Source organism: Heteronotia binoei, chromosome 3 (genome assembly GCF_032191835.1).
Source record: "Heteronotia binoei isolate CCM8104 ecotype False Entrance Well chromosome 3, APGP_CSIRO_Hbin_v1, whole genome shotgun sequence".
In the NCBI taxonomy this organism is placed as follows: domain Eukaryota; kingdom Metazoa; phylum Chordata; class Lepidosauria; order Squamata; family Gekkonidae; genus Heteronotia; species Heteronotia binoei.
Genome location: NC_083225.1, coordinates 167952382 through 167979288, shown reverse-complemented (window position 1 = coordinate 167979288; position 26907 = coordinate 167952382). Strand labels below are relative to the sequence as shown.

Here is a 26907-nt window from a genome sequence, read left to right as displayed (position 1 = left end):
TAAGATTGATAGGCATAGACCCCCCCAGAAGGGTCTTTCATACCCTGAATAGAGGGGGGGAAATCCCCCTTACTAGAGGGCAGCAGCACTGTCTTCCAGCCAAACAGGAAGTCCTGGAATCTTCTTAATCTTCCATCACAGAAACCCAGTTCTACCTCTACTTATTTAATTATTCATTTATATCCTGTCTTTTTCCAAAAGGGGGCACAAAGTGGTTTACACCATTCTTCTCTCCTCCATTCTCCTCTCCTGGAGGATGGTGAAGTGTAGCATCGCTACCTGTTGGCAGGAGCTAATCTCCATATTTTCTCCATTTTCTGTAATGTACTGCAGGGAGCAGAGCAGAGGGTGTACTAGCAAATTATGGCTTTGAGAAGTTAATGTGTAGAAATGATGAGGGCGTAAGGAAGGGAGGAGGACTGTAAAAGAAGCAGAAGCAGTAATGTTTTTACTGCAGAAGAGTAAAACCTCCATGGAGGAAGAGGACTGTACAAGATATGCCTGGGTAGTATACAGAAGAGGGACTTGGGAGCACACCGTGCAAAAAAGAAGAAAAAAGCCAAAGGAGGCTCACCACTAACTGATTTTTACAGAAATTGTGGGCTAGGCAATTTAAGGAGCTGAAGAACAAAGCATAGTGAAAATAGAACTGATGTGTTTTCTAGACTTGTCAGCCTCTAGGTGGGACCTGGAGATCTCCTGGAATTATAACCAATCTCCAGATTGTACAGATCAGTTTCCCTGGAGAAAGTGTTACTTCAGAGGGTGAACTCAATGGCATCATACCCTGCTGAGGTCCTTCCACTCCACAAACCCCAACCTCCCCAGGCTCCAGCCCCACCCCAAAGTCCAGGAATTCCCCAACCCAGAGTGGGCATCTTTCCATTTGGACCCATTTCATTTGGTTTCAAAAGCAGCCTGGGAATTAGTGTTAGGAGTGGCAGACACACATTGTTTATGTGATCATGTCTCCAGTTTATGCGTATTCAACTCTCCTCGGGTTAATTACTATCCAAACAATGTAGCCTAGACGACTGGTTGTGTAAAACCTCCCAGAAACAGGTCTTCTTTTCTTCTTAAAAGGTATGGGACCTGGTCTAAAGAAGAGTCGTGCAAGTCTGGCTTTCTGAATTCATTCTCACTCCGAGTGTCAGCCCGTGAACCCATAAATGACAATACTGCAGCTGAAAATGTCAAGTTTAAATGCACAGATGGAAGAGAACTGGAAGGCAGTGGACATGCATGGGGTGAATATGCTGCATGGAGTGAGTCCTGTCAAGAGGGTGGCATTTGTGGGATCCAGACAAAGGTCGATATAGTGCCGAGATACAATGCAGTGGATCCCACTGGCCTCGAAAATGTCAGGTTTTTCTGTTGCAGTTAAATATTGGCAACTCCTCCATTTGGGGGCTCTAGAAAAGTCACTGCTGGCTGGATTCATTCTGCATCATATATATGCTGGATTCATTCTGCATCATATATATAGTGGTCGGGTTGCCAGCCTCCAGGTGCTGGCTGGAGGTCTCCTGGCATTTCAACTGCTCTCCAGGTGACAGAGATCAGTTCACCTGAAAAAAATGGCCACTTTGGAAGGTGGACTATAGCATTAAAAAAAAAAAAAAGAGGTAAAGGTAGTCCCCTGTGCAACCACCAGTAATTTCCGACTCTGGGGTGACGTTGCTTTCACATTTTCACGGCAGACTTTTTATGGGGTGGTTTGCCATTGCCTTCCCCAGTCGTCTACACTTTCCCCCCAGCAAGCTGAGTACTCATTTTACCAACCTCAGAAGGATGGGAGGCTGAGTCAACCTGGATCCGGCTACCTGAACCAGCTTCCGCTGGGATCAAACTCAGGTCATAAGCAGAAGGCTCCGACTGCAGTACTGCAGCTTTACCACTCTGCGCCACAGGGCTCTTCGTGGCATTATATTATATGATGGCATTATACCACATTAAAGTCCCCCCTCCCCAAACTCCACTCTCCTCCAGTTCCACCTGCAAAATCTCCAGGTATTTCCCAACCCAGACCTGGCAACCTGAGGTGGAAAGTTGAGATCCTTCAAGAACTGCAGTAATATCCAAAAGGCTTGAAGCCAAGTAAGAAATAAGTTCCAATAAGGAACCGTTCTTTGCAACAAAATTAAAATGTGTCCAATGTGGTGTCTGTTGATGGCAGTTCCAAAAACCATTTCTAAATTTATTTTGTGTATTTTGTGTTGTCCTAAGTGACCCACTTCTCTTCCAAGCACACAGTCAGCCACATTTCTTGATAATTGCCAGATCTATGTATTACAATTGTTGAAGGTTCTCAGCTTTTCATCATGCATATTCAAGGGATTTTAAAAAGCCCTCACGGAAGCATCTGAACTGGACTACTCAGAAAACAGGCATAGTTAATGTCCCCCAGTTCTACAGGTGGCACCCTGCAAATGGGCAAGATCAATGTGCACTTCAGCTATGTGCATTCTCCAGGACTTTTTTGTAGCAGGAATTCCTTTGCTTATTAGGCCACGCCAGGGATTTTTTTGTAGCAGGAACTCCTTTGCATATTAGGCCACAACCCTCTGATGTAGCCAATCCTTCAAGAGCTTACAAGGCTTTTAGTACAGGGCCTATTGTAAGCTCCAGGAAGACTGGCTACATCGGGGGTGTGGCCTAATATGCAAAGGAGTTCCTGCTACAAAAAAAATCCCTGGGTCACACCCCCTGATGTAGCCAATCCTTCAAGAGCTTACAGGGCTCTTAGTACAGGGCCTATTGTAAGCTCCAGGAGGATTGGCTACATCAGGGGGTGTGACCCAGGGATTTTTTGTAGCAGGAACTCTTTGCATATTGGCGCTCTTAGTACAGGGTCTACTGTAGGCTCGAGGAGGACCAGGGCCTTCTCGGTGACAGCGCCAGAACTCTGGAACGCTCTCCCAGAGGCCATAAGGGCCCTGCGGGATTTGTCTACATTCCGCAGGGCCTGTAAGACTGAATTGTTCCGACAGGCCTTCGACATTTAACCGAGAGAGAGCTGCCACTGGACATCACATAGAGCTCCATGCAGAGTACCAAATGGTCACCATCGAACTTTTAGAACCGCTATACTGTACTGTATTGATACAGCACCATGAAATCTTTTAAATAATTTAAATATGTAATTATGTTTTATATGTTTTATTGGTTTTCAGTGGAAGTAATGTGATGTTGTGAGCCGCCCTGAGTCCGCTTGCGGAGAGGGCGGGATATAAGCTTAACGTAATAAATAAATAAACAAGACAGCATTTTTATAAAGGCTATGCAGGAGGGAAGGTAGCATGGTATAACCCAGTCTCATCAGATCTCTGAAGCTAAACAGGGTCAGTATTGGGATGGGAGGCCACCAAGAACGACTCTGAAGAAGTAGTCAATGGCAGACTGCCTCTACTTCTCACCTGCCTTGAAAGCCCCTTGTTGAGGGTACTGTAAGTCCGCTGCCACTTGATGGCACTTTCATATACATCAGGGCTATATTCAGGGCTTTTTTGGTAGAAGCAGCCCAGCAGGAACTCATTTGCATATTAGGCCACACCCCCTGACACCAAGCCAGCCGAAACTGCATTCCTATGCGTTCCTGCTAAAAAAAAAAGTCCTGGCTATATTATAGGAGGATGGTTCAGGAAGGTTCTTTTGATGAAAAGATTGGTGTAGGAAGGGTACTGGTTCTGGGGATCCAGATCCTTCTTTAGCCAGCAGAGCACACAAGACTTTAATGCAGTAGTGCTCATATCAGACCTAACCATGTGCTTGCAGGGTTTCAAAGTTATTCAGTGCCAAGTTTCAAGTTGAAACAAAATAATATCTACTTTATTCTAGAAACACATGTTTGATAGTGCAGGACAGAGAGACAGAGATCGTTCCTATACTGTCTAGCTAAAAGATGGCTGTGGAGGCAGAGAGATCCTTCAACCTCATCTTGTGTGCATGGAGTGGGGAGGGGAAGAGAGAAAGAGAGAGAGAAGATGGAAGGGAGTTGCCTTTCTAAAGAGAGTTGATCTACACTTCAAAGAGATTGAGTGACAGTAGAGAGTAAACAGGAAGTTGCTTAGTGTTTGACTAACCACCTACTGCTCTATGGTCACTTGCTTCTGGAGGTCTGATTCACAGGGACATCGCATCTGGTGCTTTCAACAAATGTGACTCTGAACTCTACCACAGTATATGGAATATATTATGCATTTGCTGTATGTATCACTCTGTTCTCACTCTATATATTTCTGTAATACCGTTTTATGCTTTGTATAACACATCATGTCTGGTACTTCATGCTTTGTTTTAGATTTATGTAATCCTCATGTTATCAGATTGCTTATTAGATGTGCCAGTCCTGTTAATTTTATCGACTTTCACTGTGGTATCCACTTTGAGTCTTAGTGAGAAAGGTGTGCTAGAAATAAAACAAACACAATCTGCAAACTTGGGTTGTCAGCCTCATTCCCCCATTTGACTAGAATGAGAAGTCTTCTGAATTTCTTGTAGTGTTGCCACTTCCATGTTGGGAAAGTCCTGGTGATCTGGGGGTGGAGCTTGGAGAAGATGGAGAAAGACCACAGAGGGATGTGATGCCATAGAGTCCACCCTCCAAATGTAGCAGGAAACAAGCCTACTTTGTCATACTTACAACAGATGTGGTGGTGTGGTGACATACGAGGCTTGAGGCAACTTCAGGAAAACAGCCAAGCTTTATTTGATACGCACGTGCGGACCCAGACCAAGGGTGGGCATCTGGGCAATGGTCATCAAGACACGCAGGTCTTAAATACTCTTTTGCACAATCTCTTGACCAATCACCTTTTTACATGATCTCATTTTTCTGACCTTTTTGGGTCATTTCCCTACTTTCTGCTTCACCTTTAACCACAGCTTGCTGAAGACCCTACTTCTGCTTTTCTGCGGTTTTGTTTTGCTCTTGACCTTTTTTGCGGTTTTGCTTTTTCTGCCGACCTTTCAGCTTCCTCATCTCTCTACTGCAAGCATCTCTAGTACAAGCTTCTCTAGTCAAAATGCATCAAACTTTATTATGCTTTATTAACCATATATCTATTAATCCTTTCATTAATATTCCTTATTGATCTGCCATCACACAAAGAAGCCGTGTTCTTCCGTGAAAATGATTTCTGAAGTTTGGAGGTCAGATGTAATTCAGAGAGGACTCCAGGCTCGACCTGGAGGCTGTCAACCCTAATTTCTTTTCCAATTGAAGGGAAACAGGAAGGTCCTAGGTGATGAGTCTTCCTTTGCTTCCCTCCTTTTTTACACCTGTGGAACTTTCATACCCAGCTGTACATGTGTTTACCTATAGACTATTTGTACAATACAGCTAGTACGCGCTGACCTAACAAATGAAACCAGGGACTAGTGCGAGGTTTAAATCACATGTTCAGCATGACAGTTTCTCAACACACATATAAAGAAAAACCAAGTGTACAGTGTACCCAATGGCTGCGGCCCTGCGGGTGAAGAACGAAGCCTAGCCAAGCTGATGCCATCCCATGTCAGAACTCAGAGCTACATGGGAAACAAATTGGAACACACTGGTTCAGGCTAAAAGGCGAGGAGGAGGAGTTGTTTTTATACCCAGCTTTGTAACTAGCTTACAATCACCTTCCCTTCCTCTCCCCACAACAGTCACCTTATGAGGTATGGTTGGATTACTGTAACACACTGCATATGGGGTTGCTCTTGAAGACACCTCAGGAACTACAACCGGTCCAGAATGCAACAGCTCAGTTGTTTTCAGTGGCTAGCCACTGGGAACATGGATTTGCCTTTTTGAAACAACTTCATGGGTTGCCAGCCTGTTTCCTAGTTCAGTTGGAGGTGCTGGTTATGACCTTTAAAGCCCTTCATGACTTGAGATCTACACATTTTCATGATTCTCTGCTTCTATATGTCCCTGTGCACCAGTTATGGTCACCGTGCAGCTATCTGTTTGCTATCTCATCACTTAGGGTGGCCTGTATGGCATTGACCAGAGGCTAGCCTTTCCCATCATGGCTCTGGCTCTGTGAAATGGGTTCTCTGAAGAGGTGAGGGAAGTCCCCTCCTGGAAGATCTTTAGAAGGTGCCAGAAGGCCTGCCTGTTTGCCAAAACTATTGAGGGGAGTTGAATGGCATGCATCTTTTAAAGCAGGGGTGGGGAACCTCCATCCCGAGGGCCGTATATGGCCCTCGAGGTCACTTGGTGTGGCCCTCAGGGATTGCTGGACCGAACGAAGCCATGTGGCAGCCTCCCTGGGGCCTGGCTGGCCAGCGAGGATTGTGGGGCCCAGCCGCTCTGTGCAGCAGCCTCCCCAGGGCCAGGCAGGGATCACAGGGCCCAGATGTACTGTGCAACAGCCTCCCTGGAACCTGGCTAACCAGCCAGAATTGCTGCAGGGCCTGGAAAAGTTACTGTCACAGTTCAGTTTGCACTTGATTATCCCAGATGGTGGGACCTAACATGCTGATATTAGGGGATGTAGTCTAATATGCTACTGAGTTCCTGCTGGGCTTTCTCTACAAAAAAACTTTGGATCTATGCATTTGCCTAGGGTGGCGGGCTGTGCATGTGTGTGTGTGCCAGATTAGGCTCTCCCCACATGATTCAAATAGAAAAACAATTATTTGCATTAATTTTGCTGGCCTGAATCATTCTTCCTCGCTGGAGCACTGTTTTTTAAGTTGATAGTTTTTATGGCCTGCGAATGATATCATAAATATCCACATGGCCCTTGGCAGAAAAAAGGTTCCCCACCCCTGTTTTAAAGGTTGAGGGGAGAGGGATTTGGGCTTGATCTTTGGATTTAGCTGGGGATGTTAACTAAATCATCTAGAACCAAGAGGAAATGTGGGATAGAAAAGTATTAATGAACACACACGCATGCATACCAAAATCTGTGCTGGAGCTGAGAAACATTTAGGTTAATGGAAGGTGCTGAGTGAATTCCAATAATCAAAAGATTGAAGGGGCATTTGTAGAAAAAAAAATGAATACAGGGACACAGAAGACCTGCCAACTGAGCAGTGTTATTATTTATTTATTATATTTTATGTATTATTTAGAAATTGAACTCCTCCTCCTCCTCCTCCTCCTCTTCCTCCTCCTCCTCCTCACCAATGGAACTAGCGCAACAGAAAAATCTCACATCATTGAGTCCAGTGCTATCAATCCATAAAAATCTTATGGGAATATGCACCTTTGTCTGGATCCCACAAATGCCATTGTCTTTGCAGGAACCACTCCATGGGCCATATTTGCCCAACGCAGGACCATTTCCTTCCAGTTCAGTTCCATCTGTGCATTTGAACTTGATGTTATTGGCTGAAGTATCATCACCAAAAAGTAACGGTGGTGACACTCGGAGCGTGAATGAAGTCAATAAGCCAGAAGGGCATAAAAATGCATCAGACCAGGTACCATACCTTTCGGAATAAGAAAGAAAGCGTTTGTAAGAAACTTTACACATTCCATCAGTGGCTACCATCTTCCGCTTAGAAGTCAAATTGTCCAAGCATCTCATGGCAAAAAAGTCCCATGGTTTTTTGTTTGTTTGTGGTCATTGTGTTTTGCCATAGTATAAACATCTAGTATAAACTTGAAAACACACTTGGACATGAGTCGCTGCCCTGCAAAACATTCCCAGGGATTGCCAGAGAATAGCAGGCAACTCTATGAGGTTTCTTCCCTCCACAAGGTTCTCTTTCCTTTCCAGCACCTTCCCCATCCTCCAGCTCCACCCACTGCTGCCAACTCCTCACCCACTATGTTCACAGCATTTCCTTGAGAAACTAGCAACATGCAACACATGAGCTTAACACATGTCTCCTAAGCTCAGCATCATGCAATAGCCACTGCAGAAGCCTCTGTTGGCATCAGCATTGGTTGGGGCTGCTGGCACTCATGATGCTACCCCAGGGGATGATGGGCAAGTATGAGGCGAGGCTGTTTTGCTCTTCTCCTCAGCCCCTCCTACTGTGCCCAATGAATCTGTGGGCCCTTTCCTCTTTTCAGTGCAGTGCAGGTCAGATTTCTTTTCTCACTCTCTCCCTCATTCTTTCCTTCCCACATAGTCCAGGGAAAGTCTTTCCATGCATCATAATCATCATCATCACCATCATTTATTTCATTACTATTCTTCCTGTAGCCAAAGCTCTCTAGACTGTTTACAACAGATCAAAGATAACAGGATACAATATATAAAAGCATTAAACATTAACAATTAATTTAAAATAACATAAAAAAACATTAGAGAACAATAGACCCAGGGCATTTCTTTTTTAAGCCCAGCAGGAGCTCCCCCGTGCTTTTGCTAGCACACCCGCTGCAGTGGGCACACTGGGGAAAGCAGAAATCATTCCTTCCCCAGCATGCCAACCGGAGCCCTGAACAGCCCAGGCCGAGCTCCGCTCCAGTGTGCTCCTGCCCCAAAAATGACCTGAATAGACTTGACCCAAAAAGGATCTGACCTAAAGTGGAAAAAAGACACCTGGCTAATCATATTGGACCCCTGCATACCCAGGGAGGTCTCACATGGGACAACTGGGGTGGATGGCCTCCATCTGATGAAGTTGCTAGCCTCTCTCCATCTGCACTGGCTGGCTCAGCAACAAAGCATGGAATTAGAGAACGCCCCACATCAGTGCTTCAGCCTATGGGATGCAACTAATAGAAGGTAAACCTTTTTGCCCTAATACCAGCACTGCCCCAGCAAAGCCCATCTGTAACTTAATGGGGGCAAATTGGCAAAACAGTATACTCCTATGTAAATTGCAGACACACGCTTGCACACCTGTTTTTTAATCCCCAAAGAGGGGGGGGGGTTAAGTGCCTGGTTTCAAACTAATATATTGTTTAATTTGTTGATAAATAATTTGGAAATTGGAGATGAGCAGTGTCATGGCCAGGTTTATAGAGGATACCAAGTTATACAGGATGGTGAAAGCTACAGTAGGTTGTAAAGAGGTAGAGAGGATCTCTCTAAGCTGGGTGATCGAGCAATAATGTGGCAAATCAAGTTCACTCTTGGTAAGTCTAAGGTGATGCAAACTGGAACAAGAAGTCCAAACTTCAAATAAATGCCGACAGGCTGTGAACTGGTTATAACTGAAAGACGTCTTGGGGTCTGGTGAAAATGGCAACCCAGCATGCAGCAGCAGTGAAAAAGACAAACTTCACACTGGGGATTGTTAGGAAAGGGCTTGAAAATAAACCAGCTGGCATTCTAATGATGCACAAAGCATTAGCAATGGCGCACCTGCATTTGGAATACCATGTATAGTTGTGGTCACTGTGTCTCATATGAAGCATACGAAGCTGCCTTATACTGAAACAGACCCTTGGTCCATCAAAGTCAGTATTGTCTTCTCAGACTGGTAGCGGCTCTCCAGGGTCTCAAGCTGAGGTTTTTCACACCTATTTGCCTGGACCCTTTTTTGGAGATGCCGGGGATTGAACCTGGGACCTTCTGCTTCCCAAGCAGATGCTCTACCACTGAGCCACCGTCCCTCTCAAAAAGGATATTGCAGAGATGGAAAAATTACAGAGGAGGGCAATCAGTGGTTTGGAGCACTTTGCCTATAAGGCAAGGCTGAAGAGTCTGAGACTATTCAGCATAGCAAAAAAGACAACTCAAAAGAGACATGATAGAGATTTATAAAAGTATGCAATACTGAGGGAAGTAGACAGGGGCATCCATGAAGCTGATTGGGAAAAGGTTCAGGAAAGACAAATTTTACTCAAATTCATGAGCAGAGCTTGGAATGCAGTACTACAGTTTACCACTCTGTGTTACAGGGCTCCTCATGAAGAAGAAGAAGAAGACTGCAGATTTATACCCCGCCCTTCTCTCTGAAACAGAGACTCAAAGCAGCTTACAATCTCCTAAATCTTCTCCCCCCACAACAGGCACCCTGTGAGATGGGTGGGGCTGAGAGGGCTCTCACAGCAGCTGCTTTTTCAAGGACAATTCCTGCAATAGTTATGGCTAACCCAACATCATTCCAGCAGGTGCAAGTGGAGGAGTGGGGAATCAAACCCAGTTCTCCCAGATAAGAGTCTGCACACTTAACCACTACACCAAACTGGCTCAGCTACACCAAGCTGGCTCAACATAACATTGTCCCAATAAAATTCCCCTCTTAAATTGTCAGAGGAATGTATAGTAAAAGCAACCTGTGCCAGCTAGTTAAATACAAGAAACACCACATTCTGGATCTTCAGCTCTTCTTGATTGGACCTCACTTAGAAAGAAATAAACATTGTTCTTCTTTGCTTTGGTCATCCTGGAGATGATGGCATGGTAGTAGAAAAATATGGATAAAGAAGGGGAGAGATATTATTGGAGAATACCTTTTTTAAAAAAAAAAGTACTTACGCTCCCACTGCAGATGTGATAATTGAGTCATCACTGCAAATTAGGCGAATGCCATTTAGGGAAGTATCATCAGCAAAGTGCCCTTGCTTGGGCTGCATCTAGGAAAATCCCACATAATGGATGAAAACAGAAAAAAGGGCTTATTAGTTATGAAATGGAACAATTATGGGTTAAACAGTTACGCTTTTGGCATCATCATAAGATAAAGACTATTAGCAATACAAAGGTTGATGTACATCTTTAGGAGATACCATCTATTAACAAACCCGGGCATTCAGCTTTAGATACCACAGACTTCTATAATATAAAAAGAAACAATAGGCTGTGTTAATCATAAATTGCACCCCCATCTTGGTAGATTTTGTGCTGTGGCTTTACTACAGCAATCATTTTGCAACTTGTCCTTGTTGGAGATTCCAGTAGAAAAAGATTGTTAGCAGGGCTTTTTCTTCTGAGGGAACACAGTGGAATGGAGTTCCGAAACCTCTCTGTAGAAACAAAATTCTCAAAAAATGTTAAAAGTTCATGAGGGGCACTGATGTGTTTTCCCTTCATTTCCCTCTTGAGAGTTCTGACACCTCTTTTTCTAGAAAAAAGCCCTGATTGTTATAGAAGAACAATAGTGACCAAAAATGCACAGATGCTGCTTATGAGGAATAAAATCAATCTATTTGAGTTTTAAGTCATATCTGTGTCTCTTGTACTAGCTAGATAGCAAATATTTCATCCTCCAAGGTGCACAGAGAAGGTCACAGAATTCCCTCCTCCCCAAATTTCCTTCTCAGTGTTACAATATGGTCATTTTCAGAGGTCCTGCTTCATGAGCCTCTGTTTTATGAGAACAGGCAGGTGGCAACGATCATGGTAACAAAGCCTGGAGCTCTCTCCCCAGGGAGAGTTGTCTGTCCCCTTCTCTTGCCATCTTCCACCAGGAGGTGAAGACTTTCTGTTTTGTTTTGCATTGCCTCAATAATCTCTCCTTCCTAACCAATGTTTTATGCTTTATATGTATTTTAACTGACTTTTAACTCTTTCTTAAATTGTCCTGGTGAGGTATGTTTGGAAAAGGCGTTGGTTTTAATGGTTTTACAATGCAATTTTATCAAGTATGTTTTAAATTGTTAGCCAATTGGCAACCCTTGTAAGGGCAGAAAAGGTAGAATATATATTTGGTAAATACAATAAATATAATAAACTAATCCAGATTAGATTTGGTGATTTTGTGGTTCCTTTTTTGGGGGGAAGCCTGCAGGCACCACCAAAACATGAAAGGCAAGACCAGTCATGAAATGGTTGCCATAGAACTTGATAGAGAAAGATTGGGAAGCCCCCAAACATTCTTCTATGAGGAAGGCCGCTATTTACAAAGGGATGGTCCCTTCGGATCCAAAAGTGATGCTTCCTGGGGTCTTCTGAAACACACTGCTTCAATGAGGTATTAAAAAAATCAAGACTGGGTCTTTCCTTTGGGGTGGAAGCAAGTGGGATCCAAGAAACACATTGGTGGGAATCATGGCACTTAAAGATGTCACACTGGGGATAATGAAGTTAGCCATTCTATCATACTAGATCCGTTGTTAACAGAAACATGACTGATCTTCAAGCAAAGTTTTTTTCCCCTTCATGCATTCTTCCATAGCCATACATTTCAACATTCCCTCACCTCTCTTTTATTGGGAACATTTGCAAACTGAAATTATACTGCCATTACTGAGGCCTCTCTACATATTTCAAGAAGACCTCCCATCAATCCTATGGGATCCCTGCTGCAAAGATTGTTCTGTCACCCTGTCCAGCAACAACCTAATACCAGAGCCCTTTAGAAACAGAAGCCAAGAATAGAAGAAAATAAAGATATCCCCCAAATGACAGCCTGAAGAATAGACAGGGAAGGGAAAGAGGGGAGAGAAATTATGCTAACCTTCAGTGAAAACCCCTTGGCCCCGCTTGTGGAGCAGTTATTCATTTCTCCCCACATGCCCCATGGTCCTCCGTTCATCACCGTAAGAATGGATGTGACATTTCTTGTGACATTTTGTGACTCCGCATTCCACGGGCAGCAAGAGAGCAGCAAGAAAAATACAATTGGACCAGGAACCTGCATGTTGAAGCCTCCGCTTTGCAGAGAAAATGGGAAATGGCAACAGCCTCTGAGGCTGGGAACCTTTCTTCTTGCCTGAAGATAGCTAGGGTGCATCATTAATCCACTGGCTAGCACAGATGGGCACATTCCATACTGGGGTCGATGTGATCTTGCACTGATCCGATCTTCGCCCAAGGCTATTGCCAACTCTGCCCAAGGCAATCAGCCCAAGGTGTAGGCTGAGCACATATCCATCTATGAGGAAAGGAGTCTATCTGTCCTCCACAACTCAGCCATGGCTTTCCTTGTGCTCCTTGCATTTTCTTTAGAATTGACACAAGGCTTTTAGTTTTGTGTGCATGCAAGGAAGAATGTCCTCTGTTCTACATCCATTAGATGAGCGTATATCGTTGGGACTATCCTCAATTAAAGAAGGCTTCCAGTGTAGTCAGAAAGCTCACTTTATTGACAGATAGAAACAGTAGCAATACACGTATGTGTCAGAACTGGTTCACCTTTGGGGTGACCAGTCCTTTCTACTTTATCCAGGGCCAATATGCAGCCCCCCAAAACTACAGTGCAAAAAGCCCACATACAGCAATACAGATTGGTTCCCACCCACACTTTTCTCACACTAGACATTTGGCAACTGAGCTGTCTCTGAGAAGAGATAAATGGCGTTTTCGCACAGCGCTTACCCCGGAGCGACGTCCCTCTTCACCGCGCAGCGTCTGCGCGGATTTCGCACCAACTGCTCCGCAGAACCCGGAAGAGCCACAAAGTCCCGCGGCTTTTGCGTCGCAAATGTAAACCGCCAAAAACCAGTTTACATTTGCGACGCAAAAGCCGCGGGACTTTGCGGCTCTTCCAGGTTCTGTGGAGCAGTTGGTGTGAAATCCGCGCAGACGCTGCGTGGTGAAGAGGGACGTCGCTCCGGGGTAAGCCCTGTGCGAAAACGCCCAAAGAGTCCTTGAACACCCAGGCTTCACTTCCTTCTGCAGGGCAGAAATGGATACTTGTGACTGTTACAATGGTCAGAGCAAAGAAAAAGCAAAGCAGGTATCGTGCACTCTCCCTCCTTCTTAGGACATCCAGCATACAGAAATAGAAAAATGGCAAGGCCCCTTGACAGTAGTGGGAAGCTATCATCGTCTGTAAACAGGGATCCCACAGCACTGCAACGAATTAAGAGCCATGAAAGCTGTCACAAAGCTGGAGCACCATCACAATGAAGCAAGGCTTCATAGGAGGCGGAGCTTTGTTTAGAAAAAAAAATTAGGTTAAGTCAAATAGAAGAGAGGCTTACAAAGCTAGGTACAGTTTGGAAAAATAAGTCACAGATGTTTTCTCTCGGGTTGCCAATCCCCAGGTGGATGCAGGGGATCCCTCAGTTTAGAGGCCCTCTCCCCACTTCAGGGTCATCAGAAAGCAGGGGGGGAAGGAAATGTCTGCTAGGCACTCCATTATTCCCTATGGAGACGGATGTCAGGCTCTGTAATTCTTTTATATTGCAAATATAGACTACTAACCAAATGAACTCTTTGCACTAACCCCAAGTCTTTCATTATGTTGTAACCAGCATGCATATCAAAGAGGGAGACATTTGCTGTGTGAACTTTGTTTATGTTGCCAAAGAACAAAGGAATGCGACCGTTAGTAGATACTGCGGGCGACCAGCTTCTTCCCAGAGGCAAAGAGATAAGAAGAAGCTCTCGTATGAAAGTTTGCACCTTCACTCCTTTTTGTTTTGAGAATAGTGACTCTGTTTAGGAAAGTCTTTGATGTAGATTCTTTAAGACTAGGAAATACCTATGCTCAGGCATTAGTCTCAACTTTTGTATCAAGCCATGAGTTTCCAATAAAGTATACATTTGATTCCAATAATTGCTGCCTTGAGATTCCATCGCCTGACAACGGATTCCCATAGGGTATAATGGAGAATTGATATGTGGGTATCTGGGGCTCGAGGGGGCTGTTTTTGAGGTAGAGGCACCAAATTTGCAGCATAGTATATGGTGCCCCTCCTCAAAACACCCACCAGGTTTCAAAAAGATTGGACGGGGGATCCAATTCTATGAGCCCCAAACTAAGGTGCACCTATCTTTCATTAGCTGGGAATCCTAGCCTGGGATCATGACATGCAGCCACAGTCAACTAATAGAGTTAATACATACATCACAAAGACAGCAAATATTGTTCTTTTTCTTAATATAATACCTCTCTGGTTATCCAGCCTGGTTTATTTGAGCGTTTTCAGGGAACAATCCCTGTAAAATATTGGTGGAGATCTCCTAGTTACCCCCACCTCACCAGTTTCCAATTATTCTAATTCCCCCAAGTAATTAGGAGACATCCCATATGTGTAAAATTTTGTCCTTATGAAAATCCATTTTTAAATAATTCACCTAGTCAATATGGCTTTTGATATTCTCATCTGTAATAAATGGTACATTTTGCTTCTTGCCCATATTGATCTCCTGTGCCCCTGAATTAGTTGTACAGGTTAATTATACAAAAGACAATATTTCCTCCTTTGGGTTCTGTCTACAGTTTTCCATGAGGTGTCATGATCTGGGGCCTAGAGGGCAAGGAGAGGCCTGCCTAGTGAGGCCTAGAGGGCCCGGGGAAGCCTACCTCAATAGGCTAGTGGGCCTACATCTCCCAGGATCTCTTCCCTCCCTCTGATTGGGTGAAAGCAGTTTTGGAGGGAAACTGACCCAGAGGAGAATGGGACCTGGGAGGAGAAGATAAATAGATCTGAATAGAGAGGGAGACCCATTGCACTCATTTCACATGCCAACAAGGTCTTGTTAAAGATCCTACAAGCTAGGCTTCAGCAGTATGCAGAATGGGAACTACCAAAAGTTCAAGCTGGGTTTCGGAGAGGTAGAGGAACTAGAGATCAAATTGCCAACATTCGATGGATTATGGAGAAAGCACGAGAGTATCAGAAAAACGTCTATTTCTGTTTCATTCACTACGCTAAAGCCTTTGATTGTGTGCATCACAACAAACTGTGGCAAGTACTTAAAGAGATGGGAGTACCAGACCACCTCACATATCTCCTGAGAAACCTGTATAAGGGTCAAGAAGCAACGGTCAGAACGGGATATGGAACAACTGATTGGTTTAAAATAGGAAAAGGAGTTCGACAAGGATATATATTGTCACCCTGCTTATTTAATTTATATGCAGAGTATATCATGCGGAATGCTGGCCTGGATGAAGCACAAACCAGAATTAAGATAGCCGGAAAAAAATATCAACAACCTGAGATATGCAGGTGATACCACTCTAATGGCAGAAAGTGAGGAGGGCCTAAAGAACCTCTTGTTGAGGATGAAAGAGGAGAGCACAAAAGTAGGCTTTGAAATTCAACATCAAAAAAACTAAGATCATGGCATCTGGCCCCATCACACCTTGGCAAATAGAAGGGGAAGATATGGAAGTAGTGACAGACTTCACATTTCTGGGATCCAAGATCACTGCGGATGGTGACTGTAGCCATGAAATTAAAAGACGTTTGCTCCTTGGGAGGACAGCTATGGCGAACCTGGGCAGTATAATAAAAAGTAGAGACATCACCCTGCCAACAGAAGTCCGTATAGTCAAAGTGATAGTATTCCCAGTAGTAATGTATGGCTGTGGGAGCTGAACCATAAGAAAGGCCAAGCCCAGAAGAATAGATGCTTTTGAGATGTGGTGCTGGAGAAGAATCTTGAGAGCAGCGTTTGACACGGTCAACTGTGATCTGTTGACCCACCGCCTCACCATCACCGGAATATGGGGGGTATTATTTGTTATATTTATTTGGTCGATTTATATTCCGCCCTTTCCCATACGGGCTCAGGGCGGACACAGTTGTAATAAAACAATTAAAACACAGTAATAACTCAATAATACACCAATAAAATACAGCTACAAAAATATACATAGGTGGGCAGGCAGATATTTCAGGCCAGCATGGCCAATGGCTGGGGCTGATGGGAGTTGTAGGCAAAAAACATCTGGAGGGTTATCGTTGCCACCCCTGATATAGCCCATTGTGGGAGAGGGTAATAGATGGTATAAGCAATAGAATGAAGGGACGTCTGCCTGCCTCAGCCGAAGGCCTAGCGAAACAGCTCCATCTTGCAGGCCCTACAAAACAGAAGTAAATCTGGTAGTGTCCGGATCTCCACAGGGAGCTGATTTCACCAGGCCAGGCCTGGTCGAAGCAAGCCGGACGTTCCTTGGGCCGGGGATGGCCAGAAGGTATTGATTGGCCAATCGCAACAGTCTTTGGGGCTCATATGGGGAGAGGCAGTCCCACAAGTAGGTCGGTCCCAGGCCATGTAAGGCTTTAAAGGTCAATACCAAAAACATGAAGCGGATTCGGTACTCAATTGGTAACCAGTGCAATGTGCACAGCATCGACCGACTGCCTGCCCATAAAGGCAATCCAGTTACTAGCCATGGAGCCTCATTTTGCACCAGTTGGAATTTCTGAATCAGCCTCAAGGGCAAGCCTGCGTCAAGCGAGTTACAGTAGTCCAATCTGGAAGGGACCATTGCATGGATCACTGTAGCTAAGTCATGGGGGGTCAGATAGGACCCTAGCTGTTTGACCTGCCGAAGATGGTGAAATGCAGATCGCACAACTGCTGTGACCTGGGCCTCCATGGAAAGTCACACCCAGACTCCTCACTTTCTGGGATGGCACAAGAGGAGCACCATCCAGGGTGGGGAGATGGATGTCCAATTTTAGCCCCCTTTGGCTCAGGTACAGGACCTCCGTCTTAGTTGGATTAAACTTCAGCCGGCTTAACTGCAACCATCCAACCACAGCTTCTAGCACCCTGGTCAGATGTTCTGGGGCGGCATCTGCATGGCCGTCCATCAGCAGATAGAGCTGGATGTCATCTGCATACTGGTGACAACCCAGCCCAAAATTTCGGGCAATCTGGGCAAGGGGGCTCATATAGATGTTAAACATCATTGGCGAGAGAATAGCTCCCTGGGCAAACCACATTCGAGTGAGTGCCGCAGGGAGATCTGCTCTCCAATTGCCACCCTTTGTCCCCGATCACGGAGAAAAGAGGTGAACCACTGTAAGACTTCCCCCTGAACTCCTGTATCGGCAAGGCGGTGGGTAATTAGGTCGTAATCGACCGAGTCAAACGCTGCCGAAAGGTCTAACAGTAATAGCAGCGCTGACCCGCCTTGATCCAGATGCATTCTAAGGTCATCAGTAATGGCAATCAAAGCAGTCTCCGTCCCACAGCCAGGAAGAAAGCCGGACTGGAAGGGATCAAGAGTGGAGGTATCCTCCAGGAAAGCTTGGAACTGCTCTGCCACCGCTTTCTCAATTACCTTACCCAGGAATGGTAGATTTGACACTGGGCGGTAATTGGCCAGGACCATCAGGTCCAAAGATGGCTTTTTAAAAAGCGGATGAACCACTGCCTCTTTAAGTTTAGCTAGAAAAGTCCCTGCAATTGTAGCCTTGCAATGGTAGCCTTGCAATGGCTTTCCTCCTTTCTCCGGGGACAGGGACAAAGGGTGAGGCTAGGTGAGCAAACCTCCATGCGACACCCACTTATATGCGGAGTGCCGCAGGGAGCTATTCTCTCGCCCATATTATTTAACATCTATATGCGCCCTTGCCCAGATTGCCTGAGGTTTTGGTCTGGGTTGTCACCAGTATGCTGATGACACCCAGCTCTATCTGTTGATGGATGGCAGACCGTCCTCTGCCCCTGAACACCTGTTAGAGGCTTTAGGAGTCATAGCTACAGTAGAGCCAACTGAAGTTAAATCCAGCTAAGATGGAGGTCCTGTGCCTGAGTCGAGGGGGTGGGGGAGGTTTGTGTACCAAGCTCCCACCCTTGGATGGCGCAGTTTTAGTGCCGACCCAACAGGTGAAGAGTTTGGGAGTGATCCTGGATGCCTCACTCTCTATGGAGGCTCAGGTCACAGCGACCGCGAGGTATGCCTTCTACCATCTACAGCAGATCAGACAGCTAGCACCATATCTATCGCCCCAAGACCTGGCCACGGTGACCCATGCAACAGTCACTTCCAGACTAGATTACTGTAACTCACTCTACGCTGGTTTGCCCTTGAAACTGATCCAGAAACTGCAGTGGGTGCAGAACGTGGCAGCTCGCCTGCTGACTGCATCACCTACACGGGTGAACATGCGGCCGGTGCTCCGTGGCATGCACTGGCTGCCCATAGAGTACCGGATCCACTTCAAGGTGTTAGTTCTGACTTTCAAAGCCTTACATGGCCTGGGACCAGCATACCTGCGGGACCATCTCTTCCCATATACGTCCTCGAGGTTGCTTCGCTCGGCCTCCCAAGATAGGCTGACTGTCCCTGGCCCAAGAGATGGCCGTCTTGCCTCTACCAGGGCCAGGTCCTTCTTGGTCCTTGACCCAACCTGGTGGAATCAGCTCCCTATAGAGATTCAGGCTCTATCTGGTTTGCTTGCCTTTCGTAGAGCCTATAAAATGGAGCTGTTCTGCTAGGTCCTCGGGTGAGGCAGCAAGCATCTATCCATTAGATCGGTTGGCCTCCCCTACTGTACTATTTTGCTGTGCTGATTTGCTGCACTGTCCTGTTGCACCACCGCATCATATTGTTCTGCCGGGCTATTTTGTTGTATTGAATACTGAAATTTACTTTTATTATTATATGATTTTATTGTAATTTTATTATTATGTTGAGCTCTGCCCTAAGCCCCTATGGGGGAACGGGCGGAATATAAATAAAATAATAATAATAATAGAGTCCCTTGGACTGCAAGAAGATCAAATCAGTCAGTCCTAAGGGAAATCCACCCAGACTGTTCCCTGGAAGGTCAGATGCTGAAGCTGAAGCTCAAATACTTTGGCCACCAAATGAGAAGGGAGCCCTCCCTGGAGAAGATCCTGATGCTGGGAAAGACAGAAAGCAAAAGAAGAAGGGGACGGCAAAAGATGAGATGGCTGGACAGCATTACTGATGCAACAAACATGAATTTGAGCAGACTTCGGAGGATGGTGGAAGACAGGAGGGCCTGGCGTGACTTTGTCCATGGGGTCACAAAGAGTCGGACTTGACTGTGCAGCTGAACAACAACAAAAAGAGGGAGAGACTGGTTCTCTTGAGGATGCTGAGCCAGAGGGAGCTTCAGCAAGAGAGTTTTTCCCCTCACCTGGAACTGGGGTGAGTTAATACAATGCTAATAGAAGTAGGGAATGCTAAGATAGTTGCATTAGGACTGTTTATTTGATTTCCACCACCTGTATTGTTTTTCACTTTCACACCAAAATTATTGTTTATAAGCCAATATTTGTTTGAAGAATAAAACTGCTGCTGTTGAACTGCCTGGGTCCTCACATCTCTTTGGTCACAAATAAAAGATTTTGCAGATAAGGAAGGCACAAGGGTTGGGTAGGTGCTGTGGGCCCTCCCAGACAGACCTTTACCAGAGTGGTGGCAGCCAGTGTGTGTGGGGGGGGCTCTCCTTGGTCCCTGCCGGGATGTGACACGAGGTCACACAGAAGTTCAAAGGTCAAATGCCAAAACAACAGAGGCTAGCCCAAATGATCATAACCTTGAGGGATATTGCCAGGGCAAAAGCATCTGTAAGTTTCAATGACCAAGAAGCTACTGTACAGGAGCAAACTGCAATTACTAATTTGAGAGAGAGAGAGTGCAAAAGTTTTAATTGTACCTTTTTTCCCACTTATGTGTTATTTGAAAATTTGATTTATTTCTTATAAAAATTAAATGATAGTCTTACAGTTGTGGGAGGGCCCCCTTTCATCTCCTGGCAACCAATATTTTTAGACCCAGTCCACCCCTGAGTTCAGTATATCCCCCACTGATGGATGTGGGGCTTCCCCCACTGTTAAGTCCTTCTGCCAGGGGCCAGGTCCTTCCTGGCAATTCTGAGAACTTGAGTTCACCTGGTGACATTTCTTAGCAATAGAATCAGGAGACACAGAAGTAGCAGTATGTGCGAAAAGGATCTAGGGGTCTTAGTGGATCATACGCTGAACATGAGTCAACAGTGTGATGCGATGGCTAAAAAGGCAAATGTAATTTGGGGCTGTATCAACAGAAGTATAGTGTCAAGATCACGTGATGTGATGGTATCGCTTTACTCTGCTCTGGTAAGACCTCACCTGGAGTATTGTGTTCAGTTTGGGGCACCACATTTTAAGAAGGATATAGACAAGCTGGAACGGGTCCAGAGGAGGGCGACAAAGATGGTGAGGGGTCTGGAGACCAAGTCCTATGAGGAAAGGTTGAAGGAGCTGGGGATGTTTAGCCTGGAGAGGAGGTGGCTGAGAGGTGATATGATCACCATCTTCAAGTACTTGAAGGGCTGTCATATAGAGGATGGTGTGGAATTGTTTTCTGTGGCCCCGGAAGGTAGGACCAGAACCGAATTAAAACAGAAGAGTTTCCGACTCAACATTAGGAAGAACTTCCTGACCGTTAGAGCAATTCCTCAGTGGAACAGAATGTGGACTGTAGATATCTGTATTTCTTCCATGGGATCCAGGGAACAGGGCAAAGGAAGCTGGCTCTTTCCTTCCTTCCCCAGGGGACTGAGGGCAGGAGCCTCAGCCAATAGAAGGAAGAGAGGCTTGGATCAGTAGCTCTGCTGTGCAATTTCGAGAGCCTGGAAGAACAAGCTCTGCCTTTCCCCTTTCTCCCCAAGGGAGGAGCCTCAGTCAATTGAGAAAAACAGAGGTTTTGCTCTCTAGCTCCTGTGTGATTCAGCAAGCCTTGCAAAGCAAGCTGTTATGCAGAAGGAAGCAAGAGAGAGGGAGAAGGAAGCAGATGACAGCCAGTTGTTCAGGAGCATGATAGGAGTCCTCCGACAGTCTGATTCAGCCCCCGAGCCACATGTTTGACACCCCTGGCCTAGAGCATCCCTGACAAGTGTTTGTCCAGCCACTGCGTAAAGATTATCAGTGAGGGGGAGCTCACCACCTCCTTCATAGCTGATTCATAGCTGTTGAACAATTCTTACTGTAAAAAAGACTTTCCTAATATCCAGCCAGTACCTTCCCACTCTTAATTTAAACCTATTATTGCAAGTCGTATCCTCTGCTGCCAACAGGAACAGCTTCCTGCCCTCCTCTGAGTGGCAGCCCTTCAAAGTCTTAAATAGAACAATCCTGTCCCTCCTCCATCTCCTCTTCTCCAGACTGAACATTCCCAAGTCCTTCAGCCTTTCCTCATAGGGCTTGGTCTTCAGGCCCCTAATCATCCTCCTCACCCTCTTCTGCACCCACTCCATTCTGTCCACATCCTTTTTGAAGTGAACTGCACACGATACTCCAGGTGGCCTGACCCATGCAGTGTACAACCATCTCGATTTCCTTTAAGGGAGAGAATTTGGGATGTGATTTATGAGTAGCAGATGTTGGAGAGATTTTGTCTAAAATACAGTCTTCTTGCAGTCTAATGTCAACAATGCCAGATATATGTGGGGGCAAGTGCCCTCAAGATGCTGGTGCCAAGCACATTGTACATAGGCTTCTTGGATGTTCCTCTTGGGCCCGCTGATAAGCATGCAGAATGAGCATGTTCTCTCCCACATGGGTGACATTTTGTCTGCCCACACTGCTCATGTCCCCTTCCCTTGGAGGGTTCAGCAGTTGGTCTTCCTGGAAGTCAGCTTGAAGCTCTTCAACTCTTCTGTGCTAGACTTTGAAAGAGAGTGGGGTGAGCATGTGCTTATGCCTGCATCCTCTCGATCTGTATTGGGGAGTAGAGGGAAAATGCTGTTTTAAAAACTTGAAGCTCAGAAACAGAAACCAACATCAGGGAAGTTGTCCCATTTGATTGACACTATATACAGTCCACATTCTGAAGGGTGTTCTAAAAAAAACTAGAAGAAAAAACTTCACTGAACCCCAGCACCTCTTTGTATAATTCTGGGTCAAAAATAAATAAGTGGGGAGTTGATTTCTTGAGCCAGGAAAAGTAGAATCCCAGGGGCAGAGCAACTGCTAGTGAAGAATTGGTCTCTCTCTCCTCTCCCCTCTCTCTCTCTCTGTTGCAAAGTCTAGCTTGCTGCCTTGGCACTCGCTTGACAGCTTGATTTGGCTTAGATTCTTTGGTTTGTCATTGGTTCTATTGAGTGTGCTGCCACGTTGGCACAAGGTCCTGCCTGGTTTCCATGACTTAGCCCAGGTTATGTTTGGCTTGGAACAGCATCTCTTCCTTCAGTTGATTCTGCTGAGATTCTTTGATGTGATGTCGGTTCCATAAGATCTGTTGCTTCTGCTTGGATAGAAAGGCTTTTGACCACTGGTCACTCTTTTGTGTTTGGCTGTTGGCTTTCACTAAGAGAAAGCATAGGATCTTTCCCCCATAAGAAACAAGGAGGATAGCTAGGTCACCTTGTTCATGGACCCTTAGAACTGGACCCCTTGGTCAAATTCACTTGAAACTTGGGGAGTCTTTGGTGGACAAGCAAGTACCAAGTGCTGTGCAATTCTGGTGTCATTTGAATGAAAAATAACCACTCCAGCACCACTCCTCCCGAAAGTTCCCCGTAGGGAATAATGGAACCCAAATAATTCCAGGATCCCAGCTCAAAAAATAAACCTGAATCCCAAATGGTGTTGGGGGACCTTGTTGTATCAATTCATTTCAGATCTTCATAGATCCTGAAATGAAGTTTGCCTCCTAATATTTGTTGTGTAAAACCTACGTATAGTGCATAAAACTGCTCTGACTTTTCTATGATTTCTGCAGAAGGCTTTGTATTGTTCTTTGGTGTGGGATGGGGAAAGCGGAATTAATTTTCTTAAAGTTCTTTCATTATTGACAGGCATTTTAATGAGATTTTGAAGATTAGATGGTTTGGGGAAAAGCTCTATTGTCATTGCCAAGGGCATGTAAGAAATGAAAGGACAATTTGTTCCTGATTGATATCTGGAGATGCAGGGATCCTACAAAGGGAGATTGGTCATTCTGTTCCTGCCCACGCAAATCTTATTTTCAGGATCAATTTCTTTTTCATTTCAAATGATCTGCTTCATTGTACAACACAAGTGGGACGCTCATCTGTCCTGATCATGCTACAGTCTATCCAGAGTGGCCTCCTACAAATTTAGACTGGGAGTGGAACTGGGGAATAAAATGTTTCGTTTTGTTTAAAGATACTATTGTAAAATTTGTCGGAAGAGATATGGTAATAGAAACAAAACAACAAGCAAGACTAAAACAACCAGAGCCATACAAATATTTAAAGGAACCTGAATCCCAACACCTAACCCTGACCCTGACTGGAAGCTGAAAATCCAACTGTGTATGTTTTGTTTGTTGGGTTTTTGTTCTGTTGTGATTTTTTGGGGGGTCAGTCTTCTTGGAGAGCCAGTTTGGTGTAGTGGTTAAGTGTGCGGACTCTTATCTGGGAGAACCGGGTTTGATTCCCCACTCCTCCAGTTGCACCTGCTGAAATGGCCTTGGGTCAGCCATAGCTCTGGCAGAGGTTGTCCTTGAAAGGGCAGCTGCTGTGAGAGCCCTCTCCAGCCCCACCCACCTCACAGGGTGTCTGTTGTGGGGGAGGAAGATAAAGGAGATTGTGAGCCGCTCTGAGACTCTTCGGAGTGGAGGGCGGGATATAAATCCAATATCTTCTTCTTCTTCTTCTTCAAAATTAAGGGGGGAAAGGGTTGAGCAACTTTGCAAAGTAAGAGATTCAAAGCATTATTACAAAAAGATGTGAAGCTGGAATGCAAAACGAACATCCAATTGTAAGTGTATAAGGGGGGGGGGAGGAGAAACTTGCAATAAATGCATTCCTTCTTGGTGGAAAAGGGTTTAATCTTTTCAAAAAGTGCCTCTCATGTTTGGTAGTTGTTTTGGAGATAGCTAAGAAAAACTAGGTAAAGAAAATAATGTTTCTGTGTATATGGGAGGGTGGATGTGTATCACTTACCAGGGCTTTTTTGTAGCAGGAACTCATTTGCATATTTGGCCACACACCCCTGATGTAGCCAATCCTCCAAGAGCTTACAGTAGGCCCTGTAAGAAGAGCCCTGTAAGCTCTTGGAGGATTGTATACAACAGGGGGCTGTGGCCCAAAATGCAAAGGAGTTCCTGCTACAAAAGAAGCCCTGTCACTTACCCACTGTAGCGCAGACACACATGCAAAATAGTCCACATAGGGTCTTCTCCATGCACAAACACTTTACCAGGTACGGGAGGGCTATCAGCAGGCCAGAGTAAATGGCACTGGCCCTTCAATAGCAGTTTAAAATGTGGTGATGGGCTGTTGAAGTTTTTCTTCATGACATGATAATTAATACTGATCAAATTGATATTAAAGGGACAGCTAGAGGGACTGCTTTAAAAGCTGGCAACCCTAGGTCAGTATACGCCAGTATGATGTAGTGGTTAAGAGCAGCTATGGTTGCCAGGTTCAACTCAGCAAATACCTAGGGACTTTGGGGGTGGAGCCTGGAGACTTTCCCATTCTCTAAAAAAAATAAAAATGCAGCAGTGCAGTTCCCCTGAATAAAGTCTTAATTTCCTCGTCCCCCAGCAGCTTCACTTCCACTAAATGAATGTGAACACACACACTCACAAAGTAGCTAAAATAAATAGTTTGCAAGCCCACAGTTTTGTTATCTCACTGGGGCAATCACTTTATTCATGGGAGTTGCTGAATGTAACAGTCTGCTATATTTCCACCAACTTATTCAGACTAACAGGAAAATAAGAGTATAGGAGAGAGAGTCTACTCTAGAGGGTAGAGTTTTCCTCCATCCCATAATCAGATTCCAGTTAACTCTTTGCTATCCATATGACTTCTGAAACCAATGCAAGGACTGTGCTGACTTAATCTCTCATATACTTATTAGGAAGAGCCACATGGCTCCGCTGCTCACCCCTCCTGATACAGCTTTGGATTCTGCTTAGATTTAAGGCACATACAGCATTCCAAAACACAAAGAGTGTGCAGACTTCTTCTAAGCCTGCTGAGATCTAAAGGCACATCCTGTTTGTTGGGGTGGGGCTTCCCCCCTACGGACCAGCTAGGTGGCAGCGGGGTGGAGCCTGAAAAACCAGGAGATCCCCTGCAGGGACCTGAGAGCTGGCAAGCATAAGAGCAGCAGATTCAAATCTAGAGGTGTGAGTTTAATTCCCCACTCCTCCACATGTACCTCTTGAGTGACCTTGGGTCAGTCACAGTTCTTGAAAGAGCTGTTCTCTCAGGAGCAGTTCTCAAACGAGCTTTCTCAGCCCCACCTACCTCACAGGGTGTCTGTTGTGGGGAGATGAAGGGAAAGGAGATTGTAAACTGCTCTGAGATTCTGAGCAAATGGTGGGGTATAAATCCAATTTCTTCTCTCTTCTTCCTGTATCCCTGCCCAGCCATGCCTTTCGTCCCAAGTGAAATTACTTGAGTCCATAGATCACACTATGCTGGACCATCTCCCAAACTCTTAGGCACAAACACAAGATTTTTGCATTTGAGTGAATATGGAGAATACAGTTGTGTGTTTATTCATTTAAAATGTTCGTGCCTGCCACTCAATATAGCATTCAGAATAACAATGCAATTTCTTCCTGATTCCCCATTAATTTTATGTGGCCTCCCTGTCATCCTATATATGGGATAGATTTACATGATGTGTTAACAATTGATCCATAGGGTGGCAAAAATCTCATTATAGAGGAACATGTCCTCATTGATAGCAACTAATCTTTGGAGATTTTTTTAAAAAAAAAATCATCTCACTGTAAGCATGTGCTGAAAATGACTAACAATCATACTTGTCAAACGATAACTACATGGATCAAATAGAAATTTGAACTAATTTCATGGGCTACAACAAATCTGACAATTTGATCTGCATGCATTATGCATCTTTCATATCCTGCACAGACATAGAAAAGCTATGAAATTTGAAACAGTCAACATATAAAATTTCTCTCTTCAGTAAATTTGAAAGCCTCCTCTTTTGTCAAGAATTCATGCTATTTGTCTGACACTTTGATGTTTGGTAAGTTATCTAGATAGATAAAACCCAGTATCCAACATGGTGTCACTCTGTAATGCAGATCCGTAGCTACAGGTGAGGCTCTAGGTGCCCTGTCCTCTGTCTTCCCAGCAAACAGGGCTTTTTTTGAGCAGGAACGCACAGGAATACAGTTCTGTCTGGCTTGGCACCAGGGGGTGTGACCTAATATGCAAATAAGTTATTGCTGAACTTTTTATACAGGAAAGCCCTACCAGCAGGGCCCCCCAACTCAGGGCCCCCTGACCCAGAGGAGCAGGAAGGGAGGGTAAGGAAGGTTTGGGAGCAAGCCAGCCTGAGGCGGCACTTCTCCTTAGCATCCTCCCACTAGTGTGGGCTTCCCTGCCCAGAGAGAGAGCAACCAGGTGCCTCTGTGTGTTCTGGTGCATCCATGCTGCTCTCACCTCCTCCTGCTTGTGTTCTC

At 45.2% G+C, this 26907-nt stretch overlaps 1 protein-coding gene across 1 annotated transcript; it reads right to left on the bottom strand.

Moving 5' to 3' along the window:
• Positions 1-216: 216 nt before the first annotated feature.
• LOC132569127 (vitelline membrane outer layer protein 1-like) lies at positions 217-12377 on the bottom strand. Its single transcript, XM_060235309.1, has 4 exons — positions 12298-12377; positions 10377-10474; positions 7200-7425; positions 217-327 (listed from the first exon to the last, which is right to left on the bottom strand). The coding sequence occupies exons 1-4, from the start codon at positions 12373-12375 to the stop codon at positions 217-219; spliced, it is 513 nt and encodes a 170-aa protein (XP_060091292.1). The 5' UTR covers positions 12376-12377.
• Positions 12378-26907: the final 14530 nt, after the last annotated feature.